Source organism: Oryctolagus cuniculus, chromosome 4 (genome assembly GCF_051225735.1).
Source record: "Oryctolagus cuniculus isolate XC-2025 breed Fujian yellow rabbit chromosome 4, ASM5122573v1, whole genome shotgun sequence".
In the NCBI taxonomy this organism is placed as follows: domain Eukaryota; kingdom Metazoa; phylum Chordata; class Mammalia; order Lagomorpha; family Leporidae; genus Oryctolagus; species Oryctolagus cuniculus.
The window spans coordinates 127550682-127577107 of NC_142870.1; the positions used below are offsets into that span (position 1 = coordinate 127550682).

The following is a 26426-nucleotide window of genomic DNA, read 5'->3' on the forward strand; positions in this document are numbered from 1 at the left end:
CATGCAAATATCATATTTCCCTTGCATCCTCTTTTGAATGTATCTCCTACATTGAATGTATCTCCCTCTTTCTCCCCTGGAATTAACCATTATTCTGTATTTTGAATTTAATATTTTATTATTTTTAACCGCATACATATATGAACCCCCACACCCTATGTTACTTTAGATATTTTTATTTTATATGAATGGAATAGTGCTCTGTGTATTCTACTATTTATTTTTATTACTTAATATATCTGTGAAATCCATGCATCGTGATACATTTAACTCTGTGTCATTTTCCATATAGTATCAAGATACTTGCATTGTAAAAGGAGGTAGATGGTTAATCTCTGTCTATTCCTTGAAAGCTTTTATATTTAATATTACTATTATCTTTTTAAAAATATTTATTTATTTAATTGAAAGGCAGAAAGTTACAGAGGCAGAGAGAGAGAGAGAGAGAGCGAGCTTCCGTCAGCTGGTTCACTCTCCAAATGACTGCAACAGCTAGAGCTAGGCGCTATCAGAAACTAGGAGCCTGGGGCCGGCGCCACAGCTCACTAGGCTAATCCTCCGCCTGTGGTTCCGGTACCCTGGGTTCCAGTCCTGGTTGGGGTGCCGGATTCTGTCCCGGTTGCCCTTCTTCCAGGCCAGCTCTCTGCTGTGGCCTGGAAAGGCAGTGGAGGATGGCCCAAGTGCTTGGGCCCTGCACCCTCATGGGAGACCAGGAGGAAGCACCTGGCTCCTGGCTTCGGATCGGCACAGGGCACCAGCCGTGGCAGCCATCTGGGGAGTGAACCAGTGGAAGGAAGGCCTTTCTCTCTGTCTCTCTCTCTCTCACTATCTAACCCTGCCTGTCAGAAAAAAAAAAAAAAAAAAAAAAAAAGGAGCTTGGAGCTTCTTCCAGGACTCCCATATGGGTGCAGGGGCCCAAGGACTTGGGTCATCCTTTATTGCTTTCCTTGGCCATAGCAGGGAGCTGGATCGGAAGTGGTACAGGCGGGACTTGAACCAGTGCCCAATTGGGATGCCAGCACTGCAAGTGGCAGCTTTACCCACTATGCCACAGTGCTGGTCCAAGTATTATCTTTTTAAAATTTATTTATTCGAAAGGCAGAGTTACAGAGAAAGGGAGAGACAGGGAAAAAGAGATCTTCCTTCTGCTGTTTCACTCACAAAATGGCTGCAATGGCTGGGCCTAGGCCAGGCTGAAGTCAGGAGTGTGGAACCCCATCCAGGTCTCACACCTGGGTGCAGGGGCCCAAAGATTTGGACCATCCTCTGCTGCTTTCCCAGGCACATCAGCTGGAAGCTGGATCAAAGTGGAATAGTGGGAACAGGAACCAACATCTAAATGAGATGCCAGCATATTTTCAGACAGTGGCTGAACATACTGCAACACAATGCCGGCTTAGTGTCTTTTTCCTAAATATTTTGTGGAAGTCTCCTGTAAAACTATTCTAGACCAGATTTTTTTTGAAGATTTTAAATGACTGATGAATGACTTAGGGATTCATTGACATTCATAAAAAGCACTCAGTTTGGGCCTGCTCCATCTGTCTATAAGTACCTTCTGTCTTTTTAATTTCATAGAGACAACTGCATCCCCCCTCCTCCTTAATCAGCATTTCCAGGTGATAAGAAGTATCAATTGTTTTCTTTTCAATTTGCCACCTTTCAGTCTCTTTTTTATTTTGGTTTTCTCTTTTAATGACTTCTATTCTGATGTTTCTTTCTTTTATATTTACTTTTGTATTGTTTTGTTCTTTTCCTCAACTTTGAAAGTTGGAATCTCAACTCATTAAATTTTACCATTTCTCTTTGGTAACATAAATACTTAAGGTTATAAATTTCTGTCTAACTATCTATTTAAGCATATAGCACACATTTTGATATTATTCATATTAATCTACAGTTTAAAATGACATTATGGTTTCTTCTTTAATGTATGTTTTATTTGAAAGTTCTTCTTTTTAAATATCCAAATGTCTGTATTTGTTTTCATTTTGTTGCAGGTTCTAACTGAATCCATTGTGGTTGCAGAATGTAGTCTATAATCTGCAATTATTTATGATACATTCACAATGATTTTATAACTGAGTACACGGTTACTTTCCACAGCTATTGAAAGTAGTGTTTCTTCTTCAATTATCAGGAACAGAATTCTCTGTGTGTCCATAGAATGGAGCTGTAAAAGAAGACAACTCACTCCTTTGGACAGAGGAAAATTCATAACTTTTGTCCATATTTATTTATTTCATCCTGACTGTAAGCTTGAGCTATCTGGACAAGACACAGACTTATGGGCCTGCGCCGCGGCTCACTAGGCTAATCCTCAACCTGCGGCGCTGGTACCCTGGGTTCTAGTCCCCGTCAGGGCGCTGGATTCTGTCCCGGTTGCTCTTCTTCCTGTCCAGCTCTCTGCTGTGGCCCAGGAGTGCAGTGGAGGATGACCCAGGTCCTTGGGCCCTGCACCTGCATGGGAGACCAGGAGAAGCACTTGGCTCCTGGCTTCGGATTGATGCAGCCATTTGGGGGTGAACCAATGGAAGGAAGACTTCTGTCTCTCTCTCACTAACTCTGCCTGTCAAAAAAAAAAAAGACACAGACTTATTATTCACTAAATAATGCCAAAAATAAATACAACCAGATACTAGTTAAAGCAGTAAAAAGATACTTTATTCAGTGACTACTGCCAACAGAAAAAGAACAGAGAGCTCCATTTCTAACTGGAAGTGACTGGGAAGTTTTAAGAGAGAATTAGGGAAAATGCTGAGGGGGTGTTCAGTTAAGTCACAGAAGTAAACAGGGTAGGTACCAGAGGCCAGCGGGGGCCACTGACTGGCAGTTATCTAAGTTGGGATTCTATTTTCCCATAGAGATTGGGAGACAGAGGCCCTTCCTTCGGGTTCCTGAGAAAGAGTTGTATGGTACATGCATTCACAATTGCAAGCCCTTTTTTAAGAAAGGAAAATCAGGGGGCTGTCATCCTTGAACTACACAAACACTGAATTCTCCTGGTAGTGTGAGTTGCTCATGAAGGAATTTTGAGAGATTTGAGGGCTGTGGTCATCCTATGGACACAGCCCTGTGCTGAGGGAAGCTATGCTGGAGACTGTTAATAGAGAGCTTGGGACTGAATCCTCTGTGCCATGAGCTCTGCAGTTCTCATGAGAAATCTTAGTGCTGGTTCCCTTTGCTCCTCTTCCCTTTTGGGCCAATATGAGCCCCAAAAAGGGAGAACTTTTTAGGGGAGGGCCAAAATTATGAATCTTGGAACTTCAGAGATGGTTCACCCTCCACCTCATCCTCCAAGCGGAAGAGAAATCTTTTGCTCTGTGATGTAAATAAATCCCCTCTGAGGAGGCCAGAAGAAGCTCCCTAAGTTGGTACAACACTTTGCCAAGTAAACAGCAGGTTCCACGCCCTGAGTATTTCACGATCTCTATCATGCAAACCTTTAACCCAGGTTGCCAGTAATGTTTGCTCAGAAAGTCCTGACTATACACAAATATGGACTATGAATTGCTTCCAACAGGGAGATCTCATACTTTTCTCATACGTGCCTTGGCAGCCCGGAGTCAGGTGGGGTAGCGGCCTCAATTCCATGTTACTGCTTATGTCCCTACCTGCTACAGTTGGTTATTTCTGAGTAGGTATGTGTATATTGCCTTGGATCTCAGCCATAATTAGTTTGGTATTTCTGAATTCATCTCCCTCATCCCAACTACTCCACAGCATGACATTCTATCAGCCTCCTCTTTTGTTTATGAAGGTACTGCTATGAGGAGAGTGGTGGAAGTTAGAAGTTGTAAGTAGAACAGGAAGTAGAAGTCTGTTCTCTCCCAACTCTGTTACCACTTACACTGTTTTCTGCCAAAATCTATCAGAATTTTAGGTAGCAAACAGAACCTTGAAAAATGCAAACAAATTTCCATATGAGCCAATTGGTTTTAAATATTCAAAGGTAAGAAAAAATGAACTGCATAAGTATTTGAATTGATAAAGCCAGGTTTTTATATTAGATTTACTTTTTTGTGGCATCATTTTATGTGTTTTTATCTCTATGGATAACAATGTAATAAATGCAAACTCGATAGAAACTGAACTCAAATGTGTAGACTTAAACAAAAATCACTGGAATATTCAGTGATTAATGACCAAGACAATGATGCTTCAACCCAGTGAATAAAAACAGAATGCGTACTCTAAATAAAATAAACAGCAAAATATAATTTTATTACATTAAGACAAAGTAGCATTTCTTTCCTAACCTATATTCATGATAATCACAATAAAGTTGCAAAAATACTCCAAATTTAAGGTATTCCAGTCTAGATAAAATCTAGGTGATCTACCTACTAAAAAAAAAAGGCAATACATTTCATATTGGAAAAGCTTTAAAGATAATTTTATTTTTTTACATTTTTCTTTTACATATTCATGAAATAAGTACTTACAATAATCTAATGTGCTCAAGACCTTTTTTGTTCATTTCTTCTTAGAGAACAACATACAGTTAAACTTTTAAAAATGTAGCTGCTAAAACATATTTGTTTTCCTCTTTATCTTGTGAATTTGAAATATAATGGTTTTGTTTTTGTTTCTGAAACATTTGGTGATTGTTAGTAAGATAAAAATAGTTCATTAGTTTTAATTGCAGATGAGGTCTATGTCTTATTTTTTTGGTCTGATTTATGTCTTCATAAATGAGTTCATAGTGGATTTTAGCACAAGACATGCCTGCTTTCTCAGTTGTTATTTCTGAAACATATTATTCTTTAAATTGGTAAATATTGATAATTTTATAATTGTATGTTTTAAATTAAATTTTAGCTTAGGCTCAGCAGATCTCTAATGAAGCAAATATATGCAATAATATTGAAACCGCAGTTTCTCCAGTCTACATGTTCTTGTATTTTTAATGACATCAGAATGAACTTTATGAAACCTGGGATTATTACTTGATGAATATTAATTCTCTAAAATTTGGTATGGAAAAGGTTTCCTGTCTCCTTTCAAACCAATGCAAAAACGTCATATCATTATTTGAAATGATTTATTGGTTGTTTTAAAAGGCAGAATGTCAGACAAGGCGAGAGGGAGAGAGGGAGAGAGAGAGAAAGAGAGATCGATCTTCAATACACAGATTCATTCCCCGAATGGCTGCAAAAGCCAGCCTGTGCCAGGTTGAAGCCAGGACAGGGACTCCATCCTGAGCTTCCACATTGATGGCAGAGGCCAAAGCAGTGGAACCATTTTCTGTTGTCTTCACTGGCGCATTGGCAGGAAGCTGGATCAGAAGTGGAACAGCCAGGACTGGAACAGATGCTCTGATTTAGGATTGCAGCATCACAAGTGGAGGCTTAACTTACTATGCTTGTCCCAAAGTTTCTCTTTTATTTATACTATGGTTAACATATTCTTACTTTATCATCGTGAGTTATCACTTCAAAGGATTAGTGACTCACAAGCATTAAAAAGATGCTACTGCATCTCAAATTTCTTTGCTTGTGTAATAATGTTTTAATACCAGAGAATATAGTCAGGTTCTTCAAATACATTCAAAATATATGTAAATATTTAAGGTATTAAATTTCTCAGAGATTTAGTCCAGAAAAAAGTAATGGTTTCCTAATTTAACTTGCATGAAAATTATCTGGATTATCTGGAGGACTTATATAGATCCCCTTTAGAACATTATTTTTTGTCTAATTTTTACATACATGGAAGAGATGGCATTAACTGACAAATATAACTGTAAAATATTAGAATTATGTACATATCTTATGAAAATTAGATGCTAATTAAACTCTAAAATTAACTATTGAAAGGAGTCTGTATTTCTCAGATACAGTCATGGTTTACATAAATAGTAGCTGGTTTATTTTCCTATTGGAATGTGTGTTTTTATTTGAGAAACCTACACCTGCCATTGTTGCTAAACTATGAGGATTCCTCAGAAATGTTTTCCTTGCATTCTCTTTTTATTGCTTCAGTACCTATAAGAACATACGGGAATGATAGATGCTGATTTTGAATTGATAAACTTCAATTGCTATGTCATTGATCCACTTTCTAATTTGCCTCATTCTCTCAAATTCTTTCCTGTATGCTTGTCTGTAGATATGAGATATCTTTTGGATGAGTATTAAAGTAATCTAATGATGTTCTTTTTTCCCTCTCATTTTTCTGAGGTTAGAGTGTGACAGGAAACATATTGGTTAAGTTGCCAAAATATTTACTGAGACAATTTTTATAGCTTGTTTTACAAAAACATTCTCTTTTGATTGTTCCAATTTGATACAACATTATGAGAAAAAAAAAAAAACCTGAAACAGAATAATGAGAAGAAAGCATTGCAAAATAATAAAATAGCCCAATAAATAATTATTACATTGATATGTAAATTTAAGCCATATTCTTTTTATATATCAGCTTAAATTTAAATACTTCTAAATGATTAGAAATATTTCTGGAAGAATCAATTGAAAAACTCTCAATTAACAGATACTTTAGATTGAGAGAAATGCTCTACATAGAAAAATCATGCCTGCCTTATATTGGATAGACAGATGGCCTTGGAGAAAGAATAGGCATAGATATACAAAATATAGTTAAATAAAGGGAAACATTTCTTGGAAGGAGTTTTATTCCACTTTTAAATGATGGAGCTATGAAAAATGTACCACTGAGATTATCTAAATGCAGCAGAAGTCTGTGAAAGATAGTTTAATACTTACTCTCCCCAGTCACAAAAAAGTGAGCACTTCCCAGCTTGCACATCTTGGCTTAAACCGTTGCCCCCAGTGGTGGTAGATATGCCGAGACATTGACCACCTCAGCCAAGGAAGGGTTGCATGGGCTTGAGATACTTGAACTCAGGAACTTCATTAGTCCATTATTCATTGTAATCAAATATCAGAGGCAGGCTACTCCATATAGATGACCTTCTTGCTGGCAGAATCCTTAGGTGACACATGACATCACCTAGACAGACAGGAAACATGTATATCTGTGTGTCTCTGTCACTCTGATGATAAAATGACATGGGTTCAGTCACGAAGTGATCACCCTAATGACCTTATCTAATCCTCATCCCTTACCCAAGTTTCCACCCCCAAACACCTTGTTGGATTAAGTTTCCACTCTGTTGTTACCCCACAGTTGATATTAAATTACAACACTTGAAGTCTTGGCAGACAATTGAACTATATCCAAACCATAACAGAAGACAACATCTTCCTTCTTGAGCGGATCTTGACATGTATTTCAATTTCCATAAACCATACTACCTTATAGGTTTGATACTTTGAAATACTGAAAAACCTGCTTGAGATCCCTTTTCTTGCAAAACCATCTGCTAGCTCACTCTCATCATGCCATTTTGTGCTGGTCTAGCCTCCTCATTTTTCTCCACTACTCTGCAGAGTATTTTTTAAATGATACAAGTATGATCCACAACAACAACAAAACTGGTATGACATTTGTGATAACTTACAACTTCTGTTCAATGAAAGACACTGTAAAGAAAGTAAAAAGATATGCCTTAGGGTTGAAAAAATCCATGTGATCTTTAAAGAAAACCTTTTCTTTAACCATAAGAATGCATTAATAATTACTCTGTAGCATTTCAGTTGAATGAAATACATTCAACTATGGCATTATAAATATAAAAATAATCGGAGTAGGCAGGCAGAAAGCATTATGTACTATGTGAGAAATGTTGCAAATCCCAAAATGTGTTTTTAGGACTCTAAAGCATATGTGGGAAAAGTGCATAGCCATACCTGGGAATACATAACAGTTTCGTGATTGTGTTCTTGCTCAGGTAGGAAGGAGTAGAAGGAATCAATATTAGCTGGAACTATAAAATTTCATTCCAAAAAATTTTTCAGGTTTGATATTGTCGCTCCCCCTCTTCGTGGAGGAACGACACTAAACCCTGCCTAGGCTTCACATCCGAGTCACGGCACCATTATGTCGCTCCCCGTCTTCGTGGAGGAACGACACAGGACCCTGCGCTGTTCTTTTGTCTGCTCGGCCCTCCCCGGGTTTGCTGCTGGTTCTTCCCGGGTTGGCTACTGACCCTTCCACCTCTGTGGAAGGGCGGTTCCCCCTGGCCACTTTCCCCACTTCCGCAGGGGAGCAGCACACCACCGGCCGGCTCTCTCGGGGGCTGCACAGGTGTTCCTTCAGATAGATGTTCCCCTTAGATGTTCCTGGTGCATGTTGTCTCTCTCCTCCTTTATAGTCCTCCTCCGCCAATCCCAACTCGGCTGCCCACACGCCGAGTACGCTGCTCTCCTCCAATCAGGAGCAGGATCAGCTCCTGGAGGTCATCACTCAAGTTGGCAAGAGGCAGCTGCGTAGAAGCTCTCCTCTCCCAGCGCCATATTGTGGGAGAGCAGATGCATAGAATAAGTCTTAATTCCAGTAACTCAGTCCAGTCCATGTTGCTCCCCACAGATATATTTAAAATTTTGCCATATTCACTTAATATACATTATATATATATACTAGTTTTTTTTAAATGGCAGATATATTAATATTACAATAACATAGTATTTGTGATGAGATTTTATAATGAAAGAATATATTATTTTTAAGGCATAAGTCAGTAAAGCACCACTTGTAATTATATTCCAAATAATATGGCACAAACTCATTTTCTAATTTTATATATTAACTTGAACATGAGAGTAAACAAGTGGTATTGGCTTTTTTGTGTATGGTTTATTTATTTCACTTTTCATAATAATCACCAGTTCCATCTACTTGGTTGCAAATGTTAGGATTTTATTCTTTGTTATGACTGAGTTATATACCTTTGTGTATATATACCATTTTTCTTCATCCATTCCTCCTGTGATGGGCTTATGTGTTGATTTCAGATATTGACCATTCTTAATAGTGCTACAGTAAACATGGGAGAGCAGATATCTCTTTCACAGGCTGACTTTGTTTCTTTTGGATATAGTCCCAGAAGTAAGATAACTGGGTCATAAGGTAAATTTATAACCTTTTCCATAATGGTTGTACTGACTTGAATTCTCACCAATCATCATGTTTCACTTTTCTCTATAACCTTGTCAACGTTTGTTATTTCTCGACTTCTCGATAATTTCCATTTTAACTAGAGTGAGATGATAACATCATTTTGGTTTTAATTTGCATTTTCCTGAGAGCTAGTGATAATGCTCACATTTTCATGCCTTTGTTGGCCATTTTTAGTTCTTGCTTTGGGAAATATCTACTGAGATCCTTTGTTCATTTCTTAACTGGATCAATTGTTTTGTTGTTATTGAATTTCTTGAGCCCCTGGATATTAATCTCTTGTCACGTGCATAGTTAGCAAATATTTACTTCCATTCTGTCAATTGTCTCTTCACTCCAGTGATTGTTTCCTGGCTATGCAGAAGCTTCTTACTTTGACATCACCCCATTTGTCTATTTTTACCTTCATCGTTTGTGCTTTCAGAGCCTTATCCAAAAAATTGTTGGCTATGCCAATGTCTTGGCATGTTTTCTCTATGCTTTACTCTAGTCATTTTATAATTTCAGGTCTTAAATTTAGATCTTTGATCCATTTTGAGTTTACTTTCTTACAGAATGTACAGTAAGAGCCTTGTTTCAAACTTTCGCATGTGGAAATCCAGTTTTCCCAGCACCAATTTGTGAAGAGACTATCCTTTCTCAAGGGACTGCTTTTAGCACTTTTGTCAACTAAGTTAAGTCGGTTGTAAATGCATGGGTTTATTTCTGGAATTTTATTTGTTTCTATTCCAATTTGTGTCTATTTTTATGTCAGTATCATGCTCTTTTGTTAAAATAGAACTGTAGTAGTTCTTAAAATCCAGTATTGGCCTTGGCTTTGTTTTTATTGTTCAAGATTGCTTTGGCTGTTGAGAATCTTTTTGTTTTTCCATTTGAATTTTAGGATTTTTTTCCAATTCTGTGAAGAATGTCATTGTTATTCTGAGGGAGATTGAATTAAATCTATCTATTGCTTGGGATGATATGGATATTTTGATAATATTAGTTCTACCAGCTTATGAACATGGGAGGTCTTTCTATTGTTTAAAATTTTCTTTGATTCCTTTTATTAGTGTCTTTAATTTTGATTGTAGAGGTTTATTGTATCCATGGTTAAAGTTAATCCAAGGCACATAGTGTTTTTGTAACTTTTTATTGAGATCATAGCAACGTCATTATATAAAAATGCTACTTATTTTTGTTGATTTTGCACGCTGCAACTTTGCTGAATTCTTTTATCATTATAAAATGAACTCTTTTCTCTTATAACAATTTTTGTCTTGATGTCTATTTTATCTATATTGTAATTTCGCCACTCTTGCTCACTTTTGATTTCTAAGGCAGATGTTTTATTTTAACAATGATTTATTTATTTATTTGAAAGAGTTACATTGAGGAGAGACAGAGAGAGAGAAAAAGAGAGAGAGAGAGATCTTATATCCACTTGTTCACTTCCCAAATGGCTGCAATAGAGAGAGAGAGAGAGAGAGAGAGAGAGAGAGAGATCTTACATCCACTTGTTCACTTCCTAAATGGCTGCAATGGCCAGGGCTGGGCCAAACTGGAGTCAGGAGTATCATCTGGGTCTCCCATGTGGGTGCAAGGGTACAACAAATTGGGCCATTCTCTTCTGCCCTCCCAGGTGCATTAGCAGGGAGCTGGACCAGAAGTAGAACAGCTGAGATTGAACTGGTGCCCAAATAGGATGTTGGCACTGCAGGTGGTGGCTTAACCTATATGTAACACCACAGACCCCAGAATTTTTATTTAAAAAACATACTTATATATTTTTTGGAAAACATATTTTTAATTTACCAGATAATGAAAGTCATAGTGTTCCTCTAAGTAAAAAATTCAACAAATAAAAAGTAAAAATGCAATAGTCCAGCAGGAAAATAGGCAAAGCTAATAAACAAAAATCAAACAAACAAAAAGAATTCATGTTCTCCCTTACATGTAGGAACTAAAATTTATCAGAAAAAAATCAAACAGCAAAAACAAGAAATACCTTTGTATATCACTTCTGCTGCAAATAATGTTTAAAATCTTTGTCAAAATTTTGTTAAGAATTGTGTGCTACTATTGTATTGATGATATTTTAAATTTACATGAGTGAAGAACTAAGACAGATTTTTTTGTTTATCACTAAATTATTGTTTTCACTGGACATCAACTTGAAGCACAAGATTTGATCCAGTGTGGCCTGTACAAATGAGGAATTAGTTAACACTTTCACCCACTACTTCTCATAGGTAATATATACATTGGATATATTATATACAATTGGAAGACATAGAAGGGTCTACTTGAAAATGCTAATGAGTAAGCTTTGGTGGCATTGGAACTTTAGGTGTTCAGATAAAACAAGACCATGGATACTCCTGACCTTCTTTATGTGAATAAGTTGCTGCAACAACTGGGTCTTGGCCAGGCTGAAGCCAGGAGCCAGGAGCTTATCCAGGTCTCCCACGTGGGTGCAGGGGCCCAAGGATTTGGGCCATCTTCTGCTACTTTCCCAGGCCATTAGCAGGGAGCTGGAACAGAATTGGAGGCACTACAGGTGACAGCTTAACTCATTGCACCACAATGCCTTCCCCAACATTTCTTTAAGTTTTAAACTCTTCTATTAGCCTTTAAAGTGGACATTATTATTATTCTATGTCCTTTTGCAGGAATCTCTGCAAGCTTTATGTTTATTGCCATTTCACACATCAGAAAGGATTCTCTAAAAAGACCCAGAAATGACCTGGGGATCACAAGAGGCTCAAATTCTGTGTCTTATTTGGTAACTGATATGTATTATGATATAAATACATTTTTTTAAATTTATTTGACAGGTAGAGTCATAGTCAGTGAGAAAGAGAGACAGAGAGAAAGGTCTTCCTTCCATTGGTTCACTCCCCTAATTGTCACCATGGCCAGCACTGTGCCAATCTGAAGCCAGGAGCCAGGTGCTTCTTCCTGGTCTCCCATATGGGTGCAGGGGCCCAGACACTTGGGCCATCCTCCACTGCCCTCCCGGGCCACAGCAGAGAGCTGGAAGAGGAACAACCGGGACTAGAACCTGGCGCCCATATGGGATGCTGGCGCCACAGGTGAAGGAATAACCAAGTGAGCCATGGCACCGGCCCCTCAATAAATATTCTTGGAATTTAATGAAATAATTATACAATTTATGCCTAAAATTACATACATTTCTTTAAGAATCCTCTTGATTGAACTCAGAATAATTTCAGAAATGCCTACAAAACTTGAGTCTTGTTTTGTAGAAAGGTTTTCACTGATTTATTTAAACTTAAAAATGTTTAAAAAGAGACTATCATTCACCAATAAATATTAATTACAGAAAAGTATAAGGGGATGGGGCCAGGGCCATGGCTCACTTGGTTAATCCTCTGCCTGCAGCGCCAACATCCCATATGGGCACCAGGTTCTAGTCCCAGTTGCTCCTCTTCCAGTGCAGCTCTCTGCTGTGGCCCAGGAGGGCAGTGGAGGATGGCTCAAGTGCTTGGGCCCTGCACCCGCATGGGAGACCAGGAGGAAGCATCTGGCTCCTGGCTTCGGATCAGCTCAGCGCTGGCCATGGTGGCCATTTTGGGGGTTAACCAACAGAAGGAAGACCTTTCTCTCTGTCTCTTTTTCTCACTATCTATAACTCTACCTGCCAAATTAAAAAAAAAAAAAGTATAAGGGGACTTAAATCCATTATAGAGTCTCTCTGGAGTTCAATGGATCTGCATTATCCTACCTGTTTTGCTTTCCTGATCTTCAATTTGGGAAAAGTTACCATTTTTTGGTTTCTTTAGTTTTCACCTTTCATAATCAGCAATGAATACAGAGAGATGATGTCAAAGAAACTCTGAAGCTAAGTATCCTTTACATCGTTAGACAGATCATGTGGCAAATTAATTTAGAATTTAATAAGTACAATCTAAGTTTATAGTTTCTTCCTCGATCATTTATTATCTCTGTGTTCTTGGTTAAAGTTTATAGCGCCTATGAAAATTTATGTCAAAAATTAAATTAAGTGAACTATATAACTGTGTTTTTAAAACACATACAATTCTGAATAACCATAGGCTAAAATTTTTTAGGAACTTTAAATATGTTTGTCATCCACTAATGGGTCCAGACCTTGAACATTCAGAAATTACTCCCTTTATGGACATTAAAGCTGAGATGCCCTGGGTAGACAAAACTTGTATGCAAGACGAGACACAAGCCATTGAATACAAGTGCCTTAATAACTACATGACTGTCAAGTTGCCTCATTCCTTGTAAGGTTCTTTTGTGTTGCTATTTGCTATTCCTCATTTAGCTATTTCTTGCTGTTCCATGCACAGACTCTAAATCTTACTAATCTATATGAAGTTCTTGATGATACTTTACTCTGACATGTTAGCCTACTTACTCACATCCAAAGGGACTCTCACTCTGAAGTTAGAACCTAACAGATACTGATAAGCATTTAATCAGTCAGGTAGAGAGTATGATATATCAAGAGAAATTTCTTAATTTCAAGTTTGTTCTCCTGGCATACTCCAAATGATTAAGACATTTCAATTTGATACAATTCAAAAATTTTATAGAGATCTTCTTAATATCAGATTGATTTTAATTTAAATGTTTTGATAGTTAAGTTTTACAATATTGGCTAAACATCAATATTTGAATTCACAGATTAAGTAAAGCTGATTGCTCTCCCCCATTATTCAATCAACTGGAGGCCTAAATAGAACAGAAAGACTTAGTGAAAGGGAACATTGCCAGCCTGGTATGCTGGTCCATTGGTCGACCTCCTACCCTCACACTGGGATTGACACTACCAGTTTACCTGGTCCTTAGGCCCAGAACACAGCTTTCCTGGGTCCCTGGGTCTTCAACTTGCAAAAAGCAGACCACAGCACTTTTTAGCTTCTGTAATCTTATGAGCCAATTTTTCATGGAATAAAACTCCATAATCCTGAAGGAATTCCTACTGCTTGATATCTCCTTGCACTTATTTTTGAGTACAGTATATATTACATCTTCCATGTCCCATCTTTGAAATCAAGATTTTGTCTCTTTTTTATGAAACCACATCAACCCAGCATGTGCTGTCTTCCATATATCACTCTCAAAAGATTCTGTTTATTTTCAGCTAACACACCTACACCTGGAAACCTAGGCAAGGGCTTGATCATATGCTGTCTGACTTGGTTGCTGACATGTTCGGAGTAGCGTGAGCCTTATTATTCTATTTTATATTCTCCATAACTCTTAGCACTATCCTAAGTTCTTCTGTTTTAAAAATAAATCTTATTAATGTTTGAAAATGTTAATGATGTGACACTAACTCTGAAAGACAAGATACAAAATAGTACATACATAAATATTTTTCCAATTAGTGATAACAAATTTATGCACCTACAAAAACAGAAAAACTGAAAGGAAATATATTAAAATGAATGTCTAGCTTTATGGTGGTGTTTTGGGTATTTTTTTCTTTTTATATACATTTTTGTATTCTTCTATTTAGATTATAAGAAGCTATTATTAACAAAAATATCTTTTTTAAAAGATGTTTGACTTATTTCATTGGTGTCTCTAAATTGACCTTTGTCATATATGTATTTATACAGAGGAGATTTTAGCAAGCTCATAATAAGAGGTTACATCACTGGAAAAAAAAAAAAAAAGGAAATTAGAGGAAACAAAGACCTGAATCAGATAAGTTCTTTTTTCTCAAAAGAATTTGTTTTAAAGCATGATTACAGTACCATAACTATTGTTCTATTTGTAATTTTGAGTATATTATAGGGAATAAAAATTGTAATTATATGAGCCATTAAACCATTCATAAAATATATATGATCTATCAATTTTTTCATTCTCTTTAGTATTAGACATATACTGCTATTGTACAGCTGTTCATAGTTTTCTAAGAATTACAATTTCTCTTTGAATTACTAATGAACATGCTGTATTAATTAAGACTATGATTTTGGGGTTTTGCATATATTTGCTTATTTAATTATTAAACTAAACCTGCTATGTATGGATTAAATGCCAAATTCCAAGTGAAGAGAACTGTAGTTAAAAGCTATAGTAATGTAACAAAATTACATGGCAAAATATGACATGGAAAGGATGCTACATGAATATCTGATATCCTCTTGCATGAATTAGGAATTTGCCACAGTCTTGTGTTGCTACACACTTTTCCTACAAAAGTGGAATGGATAATTTAACAAAATATATCTGCTCATGCTATGAAATTTAAAAATATTCCTGCATTGATTCTCATTTTATACTCCTTTCATAATACCTGGAGGATTGTATCTACCCTAAATAATTATTTTATTTATTTATTTAGAGACAGAGGAAAAATAGCCCTATGTGCTAGTTCATGGTGTAACAGACATAACATCCAATTAAGAAAAGAGGAAATGGGACTGACTGGCATGATGGAGCGGTGGATTATTTTACAATAGTATAGTGAATGAAAAAAATTAGAATAATTAACAGAAAATTACACAACTTAAAATGACAATAACAATCTATAAATAGGATTAGCAAGGTAAGGAACAGTTAAGATCCTCAGTGATTTCCTGAATCAGTTGAAAATTTAAAACATTTTCATGCCAAATAATACTTGCTATATTTTTATAGCATAAGGGTGTTCATTTTTTTTTTTAAAAAAAGTATTTATTTATTTGAAAGCTAGAGTGACACAGAGGGAGAGACAGAGAGTTCACCCACCTTCTGGTTCATTCCACAAATGGCCAAAACAGGCATGACATGGCTAGTTCAAAACCAGGAACTGGGAACTCCATCCAAATCTCCCACATGGGTGGTAGTAGCCCAAACGCTTGAGACATTTTCCACTGCCTTTCCACGCATGTTAGGAAGCTGGATCCAAAGTGGAGTAGCTGGGACTTGAGCTAGCACTTCAAAATGGAAAAGCAGAATGTCAAGCTGTGGCTTAACACATTGCCAACCCCTAATCCTTTATTTTTAAGACAGATATTTATGATTACAAGTAAGCATTTTGAGCAAAATGATATCTTTTAGATACTGTCCCAAAAATGCCCCATAAATATTTCTAGTTATTTAAGTAAAATTGATTTCTAGATCTTCTGGATCTCTGATTTTGGGTTCTTGGCTAATAAGGTAAGATGGGCAACAGGTATTAATTATTGCATGAGTCTCAAAACGTTCCCCCTCAGTTCCCAACCTTGGCCTTTAAAACTGTAGAGGCTTTGTTGTTGCAGCAACTGCTGTGTCATGCAGTGGTGGGCAAAAGGGAGAGAAAAATACACAGAGCAGGCTTTGATCCTTTCTTGAAAATGCGAACAGTGTCTCACGATAGAGATAGAGATGAGAAAGGGACAAAGTCCAAACTTACAAAGAGAGAAAGAGAGAGATGAGAGGTAACCAACACGATGGGGAAAGAGGGTGCTAAGAGAGCTGCTTGTGTAAAATCAGCAACCCATTGAGTTACTCTCCAAGAGAATGTCATAAAAGCTGGTATTATTTACAATCTATCTTTGGGAATACTATATTTCTCTGAATGTGACACTATGTAGGAAATGTACCAAGCAAACTGTTTACATATGGAAGGATAAACGATGACCTTATTTCACAGAAAAAATCATGTTAATAGTGGTATAATATTAACTGCTAAATTGAGTATCTATCATCCAAATGTCATCATCAAATATCTCCATTTCTACTTCCAAACAACTCATATATGACTATTTCTCATCCCTTACTCTTCTAGCTGCTGAAAGTCTTAACCTGTCACTTTAATGTTCTTGATATTCCAGAGTAGCCAGTGACTCTTTTCAAATGTAAATCACTGGGCCCAGCACAGTGGCTCACTTGGCTAATCCTCCAACTGTGGCGCCAGCATCCCATATGGGTACCAAGTTCTAGTCCTGGTTGGTCCTCTTCCAGTCCAGCAATCTGCTGTGGCTTGGGAAAGCAGTAGAAGATGGCTCAAGTCCTTGTGCCCCTGCACCTGCGTGGGAGACCTGGAAGAAGCTCCTGGTTCCTGGCTTTGGATCAGCGCAGTTCCAACTGTAGCGGCCATTTGGGGGGTGAACCAATGGTGGGAAGACCTTTCTCTCTTTCTCTTTCTTTCTCTCTCTCTCTCTCACTGTCTGTAACTCTACCTGTCAAATAAGTAAATAAATAAACAAATAAATGTAAATCACTCTACATCATTCTTCCAACATTAATCCTACAATGGCTTCTCATCAAACTCAGTAAAATCCTCACCAAAACATTTAAAACACTCCCCTGCCCCCAGCATAAACCAATTCCTTCCGAACTCCACATTTATTTCCATCTTGGTACTTTGTACACTGAGTACCTAAAACATATCCCTGGCCCCTCAGTCTCTCAATCCCTGCTCTTCCTTTTTTTTCTTATAAAATTCATCAATATTTAAGACTATATCTTATCTTTATTTATTTATTGTCTGTATCTCCTTCCAAATGATGAGGAGTCTTCACACTATTCATGAAAAATGCATGTTCTGAAAAAAATGCAAGAATTCTAAGTATTTTTTGCAGAATAAGCTTATTTCATTTCATCTATCCCCACATTTTTGGAAGTACCCCTGTATAAGTCTATAAGGGCCAGAGCTTTGCCCTGCACACAGTGCTGAGACAACTACTAGATCAAAACTTTTCATCCTAAGTTTAAATAGATGAATGGGTGGTTAGTACTCATTTAGGAAAATATTCTGACCATATAAATTCACAAGATCTATTATGTTCTAGGTATTGTGATGAACACCAGGAATATAAAAACACAACACGAAAATTGCCTTCATGGAGCTCACTCTGCAAGAAAAGCAAGAAAGCAAATACAGGCATCAAATAATCAATGACAAATATTCAATTACATCTCTAAGAAATAAAACTCAAGAAAAATAATCAATTCAAGTTGAACCTAAATTAAGCTTTAAGAATATAATTAACTAAAACATATTGATTGTTCTGTAACATTTGCTATTTTTACTCTTTATTGTACTTTTTGTCAAAGAAAGCAGTAGACATGCTGTGATGATGTCAGTATGAGGAGAAAATGAGATGGAAAACTTGCTAAAAAATGAGACAGACGGTGTGGGAAGATGATGTATAATTATGTGCGCGTGGGCAGCCCACAATTCATCCTTCTTTACATGCTTCAGTGGGACACAGAGAAAGACCTCAGTTTATGAAGTTCCCCACTGCGAGCCCCAGATGATTGTAGTCTTAAATACACTAAAGACCCCATCACATCTGATCATTCATAAAATGACTTGAAAGATTTAGCATAATTGTAATGAAAAGAAATAGTTCTCAAGTAATTTTTAAATATCAAAAATTTTATACATGCATATTTAAGAATATCCCTCTCTGGCCTCAACTTAGATTCTGAATTAGTTAGGAAAAAAATGGTTAGCCTCATCAGATATACTTTATTCACTATTTTGCATGTTTCCAGATGATATATACAAATATAGTTTTGGGCCAGGTGCTGTAGTGCAGTGGGTTAATCCCCTGGCCTGAAGCACAGGCATCCCATATGAGTGCCTGTTCTAGTCCCAGCTGCTCCTCTTCCCATCCAGCTCTTTGCTATGGCTGGGAAAGCAGTAGAAGATGGCCCAAGTCCTTGGGCCCCTGCACCCACGTGGGAGACCCAGAAGAAGCTCCTGGCTCCTGGCTTCAGATGGGTGCAGCTTCGGCCATTGCGGCCATCTGGGGAGTGAACAAGCAGATGGAAGACCTCTCTCTCTCTCTCTCTCTGCTTCTCCTCTCTCTGGGTAACTCTGACTTTCAAATAAATAAATAAATCTTTAAAATATATATATATATATAGTTTCTTAAAACTCTTACTGAAACTTTTTAATAAGATAAATGTGTGCCTAACAAATGATAATGTAATATCTTCAGGCAGCTTTATCCACTATGCCGCATCATTGGCCGCTAGAAGTAATTTTTAATTTTAGTTACTAATCCTATGTAAATACCTACATCTAAATGTTTTCTAGACCATGTCTGGGTGTTGTTCTTGGGCTGCTTCTAATTTTGAAGAAGGAAGAACCCAAGTGAAAACACACATTTCTTCAGTGCCTTACTGTCATTACTAGAGCTTTTTTGCTGAAAGGCCCCCACAAAACACACCAAACTCCAGAGTAGGGAAAAGAGTTTATTGATGTGGGGAAACCTGACAGGCTGGAAGGAGAGAGTGGAAAAGAGGCCTGTGTATAATAGCAGGCCCTGTTTATAGCTTTGCAAGAATGGAATGGGAACAGCAAATCCTGTTAGAATGGGGGTGGGGTTGCCACTTATGGTTGGGCCATTCAGTCACCTGACACCTAGTAAGTCAGGCTGGGTCCTGGAGAGGCCAAACTCAGTGTACAAGGTGGTCACTGGGCTGGAGCCCAAAATGACGTCTAGGGCTTGAGATGGTGCCTTAGATAAGATGGCACCATTTCACTAACATGCATCCCTTTTGTTGTTTATAAAGCAAGTATTGCATGGGATTATGTTGGCCCTAAAGGCCCAGGAGGGGTGGAGGGATGATGATCTATCTTCTAAAGCTACTTCCTGCTGACATAGGGTGACGAGTCACTCTCCACTGGTGGGGCAACACTTCAAGTTGTGATCTCCAGGATGGGGAGCCCAGTATAGCCGTGTAATAGCATTTGATTGACTGCCTGGTTGCTAAAGGCATTGGTTCATTCCTTATCACCTCCTGTAAACACTTAAGCACACAAAGTAGTATAAAAGCCAGGGTGAGAATAGTAGCCAATGGCATAGGAGTTGTATTAACCAAGTGGTGAGGGGACTCCATAGGGAAGAAGAGAAGAGAGACTTTTTCACTTAGGGTAGACTGTTTTATAGATGTGGCTATTTGTTGGAGCTTTTTAAAATTTTGGTCTACCTGGCCTGATTAATTAACATAATAACATTTTTTTCTCCCAGAAAAACGTAAGTTCCCCCTTTTTCAAGTGTTATAAGGTCCAGAGCTTGCTATTTTCTAACACTACATCTGCCAGTGAGGTGATCTGATTTTGAAGGCCCGGAATAGCCTCTGCTGAAGTTTCAATGGACTTGGTGACCTCCTCTTGTAGTTGTTGGAGTTGTTCTTGGAACTGTTTCGCAGAAATAACATTGTGGCCTAGAGCAGTTCCTGAGAGCACCATTGAAGAGAGGGAAGCTGCAAAGCTGATTCCAAACAAGGCTGGGAGAAAGATCACTCGTTTCTTACAGGGTAGAGGAATTAGTCTGTAAAAGAAACTCTGAGTAGTCCTATAATGTTAGATTGAGGGAATGAATTACCAGTACACATGGACTGGGTGTAGAACTGTTGATGCAAGTGTGTAAGATATAATTTCAAAGAAATGAAGTTCCAGGTGGGCTAGAGTGGGAGGCTACGGAAGTGAGGGTTATATTGATGACACAGGGAATGTTTGGTGACAAAAGCCCATTAGGTTGTTCTTCTGTTGGTAATCCAACATTTTGCATCTTGTCCTCCTGAATGTAGAGGAAGATGACAGGTGATTTTCTGAGAATTGAGGGTATAGGAGTTTGTAGAAGTGGAAACATTAGTATGAAGGGTAGCTGCAATGGAAAATTCCCCAAGGGGGGCACATATAAAGCATCGTTGTTGGTAAAGGACCAAGGGTAAAGTAGAGTTGATAAAATAGGGTGAGGGACAGATTGATAAGTTGTAGCCATGTTAAGGGAGGTTTGGCTGGGTTAATTAGCTGGACAGGTATTTAGGGAACTCCTTTACTATATCAACCAAAACATCCATGGGAGCTAAGTGTAGACTCTGATGATTTTTATGGTTCCTTGGTGATCTCACATGTTAGATCCCGTGAACAAAGAGACAGATCTCTCAACCCCATCTTGCCAGGCCTGAAGGTAGTATTCAGTTATAGTGAAGGGTAAAAAGGGCTGGGCTCAGTGATCTGTGTCTACCTGTGGCCTTCAAGTCAGTATGAGTTTTTCTTGGGCAGGACAATATAGAATTGTTTTCCCTGGAGGCCAAATACATGGTCAGTATGGTAGTACTTGCAGGACCATGATGAACACCCTTCCCAGTAAGCATTGTTCCAAGATCCTGTATTGTCCTTAATTAGACAGAGGTAACATGGATTTGCTCTAAAATGAGATAAATGATATCTAGTCCAGTCAACACAATTATATGAGCAGGTCTGAATGAAATTGAAGTACAGAGTAATAAGGCCCATGATGGGACAGAATATTATGTTAAGTAAATTAGCAGGTGTGGAAGTGGTGTAAATCTAAAATTGCCACACAAAATGTGTTCCTGGGACTAGTGTATATGTTGGACAGACACAAAAGAGCAGAAGGGATGATATTATTGGGAAATTCATCATGGATATGGAAGAGGGAGTGACACAATAATAGGAGGTATGGAAAATTGTAAATCTCAAAAGGAGTGAAGTCTGAGAAGGTTCCTGGAGGTGTAAATCTTCAATATCTGAAAGGAGCCAAGAGGGGTGGATGGGCAAAGAATGTGTTTGATGCTCCTCCCACAGAAGCTGTAGGAAGAGTTAGTAGCAGTATAAGCGGCGGCCATTGGAGGGTGAACCAACGGCAAAAGGAAGACCTTTCTCTCTGTCTCTCTCTCTCTCTGTCCACTCTGCCTGTCAAAAAAAAAAGGGGGGGATCAGTACTTAACCGGTGTTGGAAATGGTAGGTGTCTGGGTAGTCACTGTTTCTTGGAGGCAGGTTCATTAAGCACAAAAAGGTCTGCGTTTTTAGGCACTGTTGGTAATGAAACTTGAGTCCAGGTAAACTTGGCTGTGAGTGGCCCTGTGGGAATAACTGTATAACGAGGGGGAAGGGAACAATTGAGGTGGGTAGAGTGGACCCAATGGAGGATTCCTTGTAACTTTGCTGCTGTAGGAGTAATGAGAATAACCCAGTAAGGTCCAATCCATTTAGCTTGGAGTTTAGTGGGAGTAGAGGGTAAGGAGAGGTGTGAAAAGGACAGGAAGACCTCGTCTCCCACTATAGTAGGAGGGAAGCTGTTTGAGGTAGCTGGACCTGGAGCTGGGAGTAGGTGTCTGTGTATTTCCATTACTCTGTTCAGAGATATCTGAGGAGAAGCAAAAGTAAATGGAGCAGCAAGAGTGGAGATTGAGATTTTGTAGCCGGAGGACTCAAGGGACATCCATACATCATTCAAAAGGCAAAATATTGAGAGGTTTTCTTGGAAGGGCCCTCATTCAGAGCAGGGAAAATGGGAGTAGTTCAGTCTGGACCAAACGGAACTCAAGGGAGAGTTTGCTAGCTAGGTTAAGAGTAAGCAAGGTTTAAAAGTCAGGGTAGAGTCCTCAGTGACATCTGAAGGGTCAGAATGTGAGATGGTGGGAGAGAATAGAGGCCCTTGTAAGTTAGGGGCTCTGATAGATGGTGTGAGGAAAGAATGGTAAATGGTGAGCCAAAGATGAGTCTTTCTGACTTTTGTATGAAAACTGCTGTTGAGGCTAGCACCTGTAAACAGGATGCCCAACCCTTGACCGTGGGGTCTAATGTTTTTGAACGATAGGCTACAAGGAGCAAAAGAGGGACCAACTTGATGGCCAAGAACCCCTAAGGCTGTTCCTTGGTTTTCAGTGACATAAATAAGGAAGAGCTGTGCGAGATGTAGTACATGTAAGACAGGGGCCTGTGGAATAGCCTGTTGGAGCTTATGATATTGGGAGGTGACTGGGGTTTTGAGGGGCTCCTGGAGAGATCCCTTTGTGACTTTGTAGAATGATAGGGCTTTGGAATCTGTGAACAAAGGCATCCTGCCAGACCTATAGAGGAAAGAATTTCTTCTTTGGTAGAAGGAAGTGGGAGGTTAGCTATGAGGTGCTTTCTGTCTACAGTGATAGTCTTGTGCGTGGGAGTGAGATGTATCCCAAGATAGGTTACCTCAGATAAGCAAAGCTGTGCCTTGGTGAAGGGTACCTGATAACCTTTGGCTTCTAGAAAGTTGACGAGAGCAGCAGTCTGTCATTGGCTATCTATTTTTGAGGAGCCACAAAGGAGGAGGTCATTGAGGTACTGGAGAAGAAGGAGGGGGGATAGGTCCAGGGTACCTAGATCATTTGTCAAGTCCTGACCAAACAGGGTGGGGCTACTCCAGAACCCCTGGGTCAGTTTAATGAATACTTGGTTGTCATGGTCAGACCAGGTGAAAGCAAATATGTCCTGAGAGCTAGGATGTAGAGCAGTGGTAAAAAATGTGTCCTTTAGAGCCAGGACAGAGAAATAAGATGTGAATGCTGGGATGAAGAAAGGAGAGTGCATGGATTGGGAGCCACTGGGTATATGGATACTATTGCTGTATTCATAAGGCAGTGGATGGATCCACTGAGTTTTTAACCAATACTGGAGTGTTATAGGGGGCACTAGTCTTGCATAGTAGGCCCTAGTGGAGGAGTTTTGAAATTATCGGCCTTAGACCTCTAAGGGTAGAAAGGGATAGGGGATATTGTGGCTGGGAAGGAAATATGGAAAGGTCTTGTAATTTTATCTGGATGGGAGGATGATGGGCTGCTACCGTAGGGTGACTGGTGTCCCATACTTGCAAGCTGACAGTGGACAGGGGACCTGAGATAGGCAGAGTGGCTGGGACCAGGTTGTCCTGAAAGAGAGGTAGTTAAAAGGGAGGTGAAGGTAGGCTGGAGGACAAGGCCAGTGGCCAAGAGAGAAAACCAGCTGAGCAGCAAACTGATAGAGTAAGTCTCTCCCCAAGACATTCAGGTATGGCAAGAAAAGAGTGGGTGAAGGGCCTGGTATTAATTAAGCAGAGCAGATTGGGAGTCTGTAGGGGTCTGTAAGTTTTCCCTCCACTCTGACTATGGAGATTGAGGCAGGAGAGGTGGACCCCTAATACTGGGTAAGGAATGAGAAGGTTGCCCCTGTGTCAATAAGAAAATAAATTGGCCTACTGGCTACCATCACAGTTACCCTGGGATCCCACAGAGTGATGGCCATAGTTGGGGGGAAGGAATCTGGGCTTCTTCAGTCCTCAAGAGCCAGTCCTAAAATGTCAACCCACGGCACAGGTGGGGTGGATGGCCTATTGACTCAACAGACAAGAGGACTGTCTACTCCCTAATGGCCCTTCTGGTGACATTTAGGGCAAAGACCTGGTAGTCTCTGGGATTAGGACACATTCTGGCCCAGTGGCCCACTTGGTTACATTTAAAGCACAAACCCAGAGGACCCCTGGAGTTAGTAGGACTCCTAAGGTTAGCAGGGTTACTGGAAGCAGCAGGTTGCTGAAAATCTTTGGCCAGCCTTTGGAATTTTTCCTTTTGGGCTCTCTCATTCCTCCTATTATATACTTTAAAGGCCGCCTCTAGAATTTCTGCCTGTGGAGTCAATGGGCCTCTCTCAAACTGCTTTAACTTTGCTCTGATGTCTGGAAAACTCTGGGCAAAGAAATGATTCATGAAACAGCTACGACCATTGGGAGACTCTGGGTCTAAGTGGCATATTGGAGGAGAGTTTGCATAAGGCATTGTAAAAAGATAAAAGTATTTTCCTTTTTATCTTGAATAATTTCTCCAAGTTTATTTTAATTTATAGCCTTTCTTGTGGATTTTTGAGACCAGCTAATAATCAAGTAATGAAATGATTTCTGGCCATTGTGCCACTGAGAGAGTTGTACTTCCAATTAGAGTCCTATTTGGGTGCTGCATCTGCTCCTATGGGATGGGCAGGGTCAGTCTGATGGGTCTCAAAGGCATGGATACAGACTTGTTCCCAAACCTACCTTCACTCCTCTGGAAGGAGGTTATTGGAGAGGATCATAAAGACATAATAAAAAGTCAGATCATAGGATTGGGTTAAATATCAAAACTCCTTAATGTACATCATTGGATCAGATGTGAAGGAACCCAGTTTTTATTAGATATGTAAGAGATGAGCAAGTGAGAAAGGAACATGGACCCAGACAACGCCTCTCCGCCCATCACATCTTGTAGAGTTAACTTGTAGGTGGGCTCCCTGGCTGCCATCCGGGAGCAAGTGACTCCAGGACTGCGTACCAGAGTGGAGGGGAGGGCTCGAGGTGGTGGTGAGAGGGCAGTCACAGAACGTTGGTTAGGTGGAATGGGAGAGGGCAAAGGTCAGAATGGAGATTTGGTTTGTGATAAGGCACAGGGAGCAGGGGGAGGGGTAGAAGTGTACAGGGGCTGGTTTTGAGGAAAAGTCGAGCAGGGAATTTGAGATAAGGCAGGGAAAGTACAATGAGTGCTGTAGTAGAAGCCAGTGCTGCCTCCTGGAATTCCTAGAAGGGAGTGGGGATGCTGACGAGATAGCGAGGGCCAGAGTGGACGTGGGCTTTGGGTGAGAGGCGACAGTGCCAGGGCTTGAGCAGGAAGTGGCTAGGCCAGTGCTTGTGGTTTGGGGAGGTAAGGTGGAGGCTTGTCTGTGGGATGGAAGAAAAAAGGGATTTTGGCTCAGGCTCTGGACCTTTGGTGGGAATCTTGGATTCCAAAATTACCTGAACCAGGGAAATGGAGGTACAGAGAGAAGGTATAGAACAGAGATAGAAAAAAGCTTATGGTTCACTAGGCTAATCCTCTGCCTATGGCACCGGTACCCCGGGTTCTAGTCCTGGTTGGGGTGCCGGTTCTGTCCTGTTTGCTCCTCTTCCAGTCCAGCTCTCTGATGTGGCCAGGGGGTAGGGGGCAGAGGAGGATGGCCCAAGTCCTTGGGCCCTGCACCTGCATGGGAGACCAGGAGGAAACACCTGGCTCCTGGCTTCCGATCAGCACAGTGCGCCAGCTGTAGCGGCCATTTGGGGGGTGAACCAATGGAAGGAAGATCTTTCTCTCTGTCTCTCTCTCTCACTGTCTAACTCTGCCTGTCAAAAAAAAAAAAAAAAAAAGCTTGAATATATGGGAATCCTTCCACTTTTCCAAATGCTCACAAAAGTGATAGAGAACCTGAATAATGTCAGGGTCAAATGTGCTGTTAAGTGACCATTTGGACTGGTTGTCGAGGTCATACACGAGCCACGCTTGATTACAAAGAAAGATGAGGCAATGGTGTTTGAGCTCTGGAGCCAATCTGAGAGGAACAAGATGATTTAGGAGACAACCAAGAAGAGAATCAGGCAGAACGTGAGACAAGGAAGCTCCCATGGTGACCCGTGGGGTCAGACTAGCAGATATCAGACATCCCTGAGATGGGGAGAGTACGGGAGCAGAGAGTCGAGTTGTCACCCAGACCCACTGGAGCCCAGGGCATGACGCCCGTAGAAGGGAAACAGGGGATTGAATCGTCACCCACACTCACTGTTGTCCGGGGCCCAAAGTCCGTTAGAGGCAAGAGGTCACGGGAGTTGTGGTGCCTGGTGCCAGGACTTCAGGGAGAAGTCGTGCGGAA

General features: G+C 39.7%; 1 protein-coding gene across 1 annotated transcript in view; it reads right to left on the reverse strand.

Annotated features, from left to right (window-relative positions):
• LOC138849362 (uncharacterized) overlaps nt 1-26182 on the reverse strand; it is a 128312-nt gene extending 102130 nt beyond the window's left edge. The window contains exons 1-2 of the mRNA XM_089331397.1: nt 25969-26182; nt 20043-20241 (exon numbers count right to left, since the gene is read on the reverse strand). Coding sequence (XP_089187523.1) covers nt 20043-20241; nt 25969-26182 — 413 coding nt within the window. The remainder of the gene's footprint in view (nt 1-20042; nt 20242-25968) is intronic.
• Between the last annotated feature and the right edge of the window lie 244 nt (nt 26183-26426).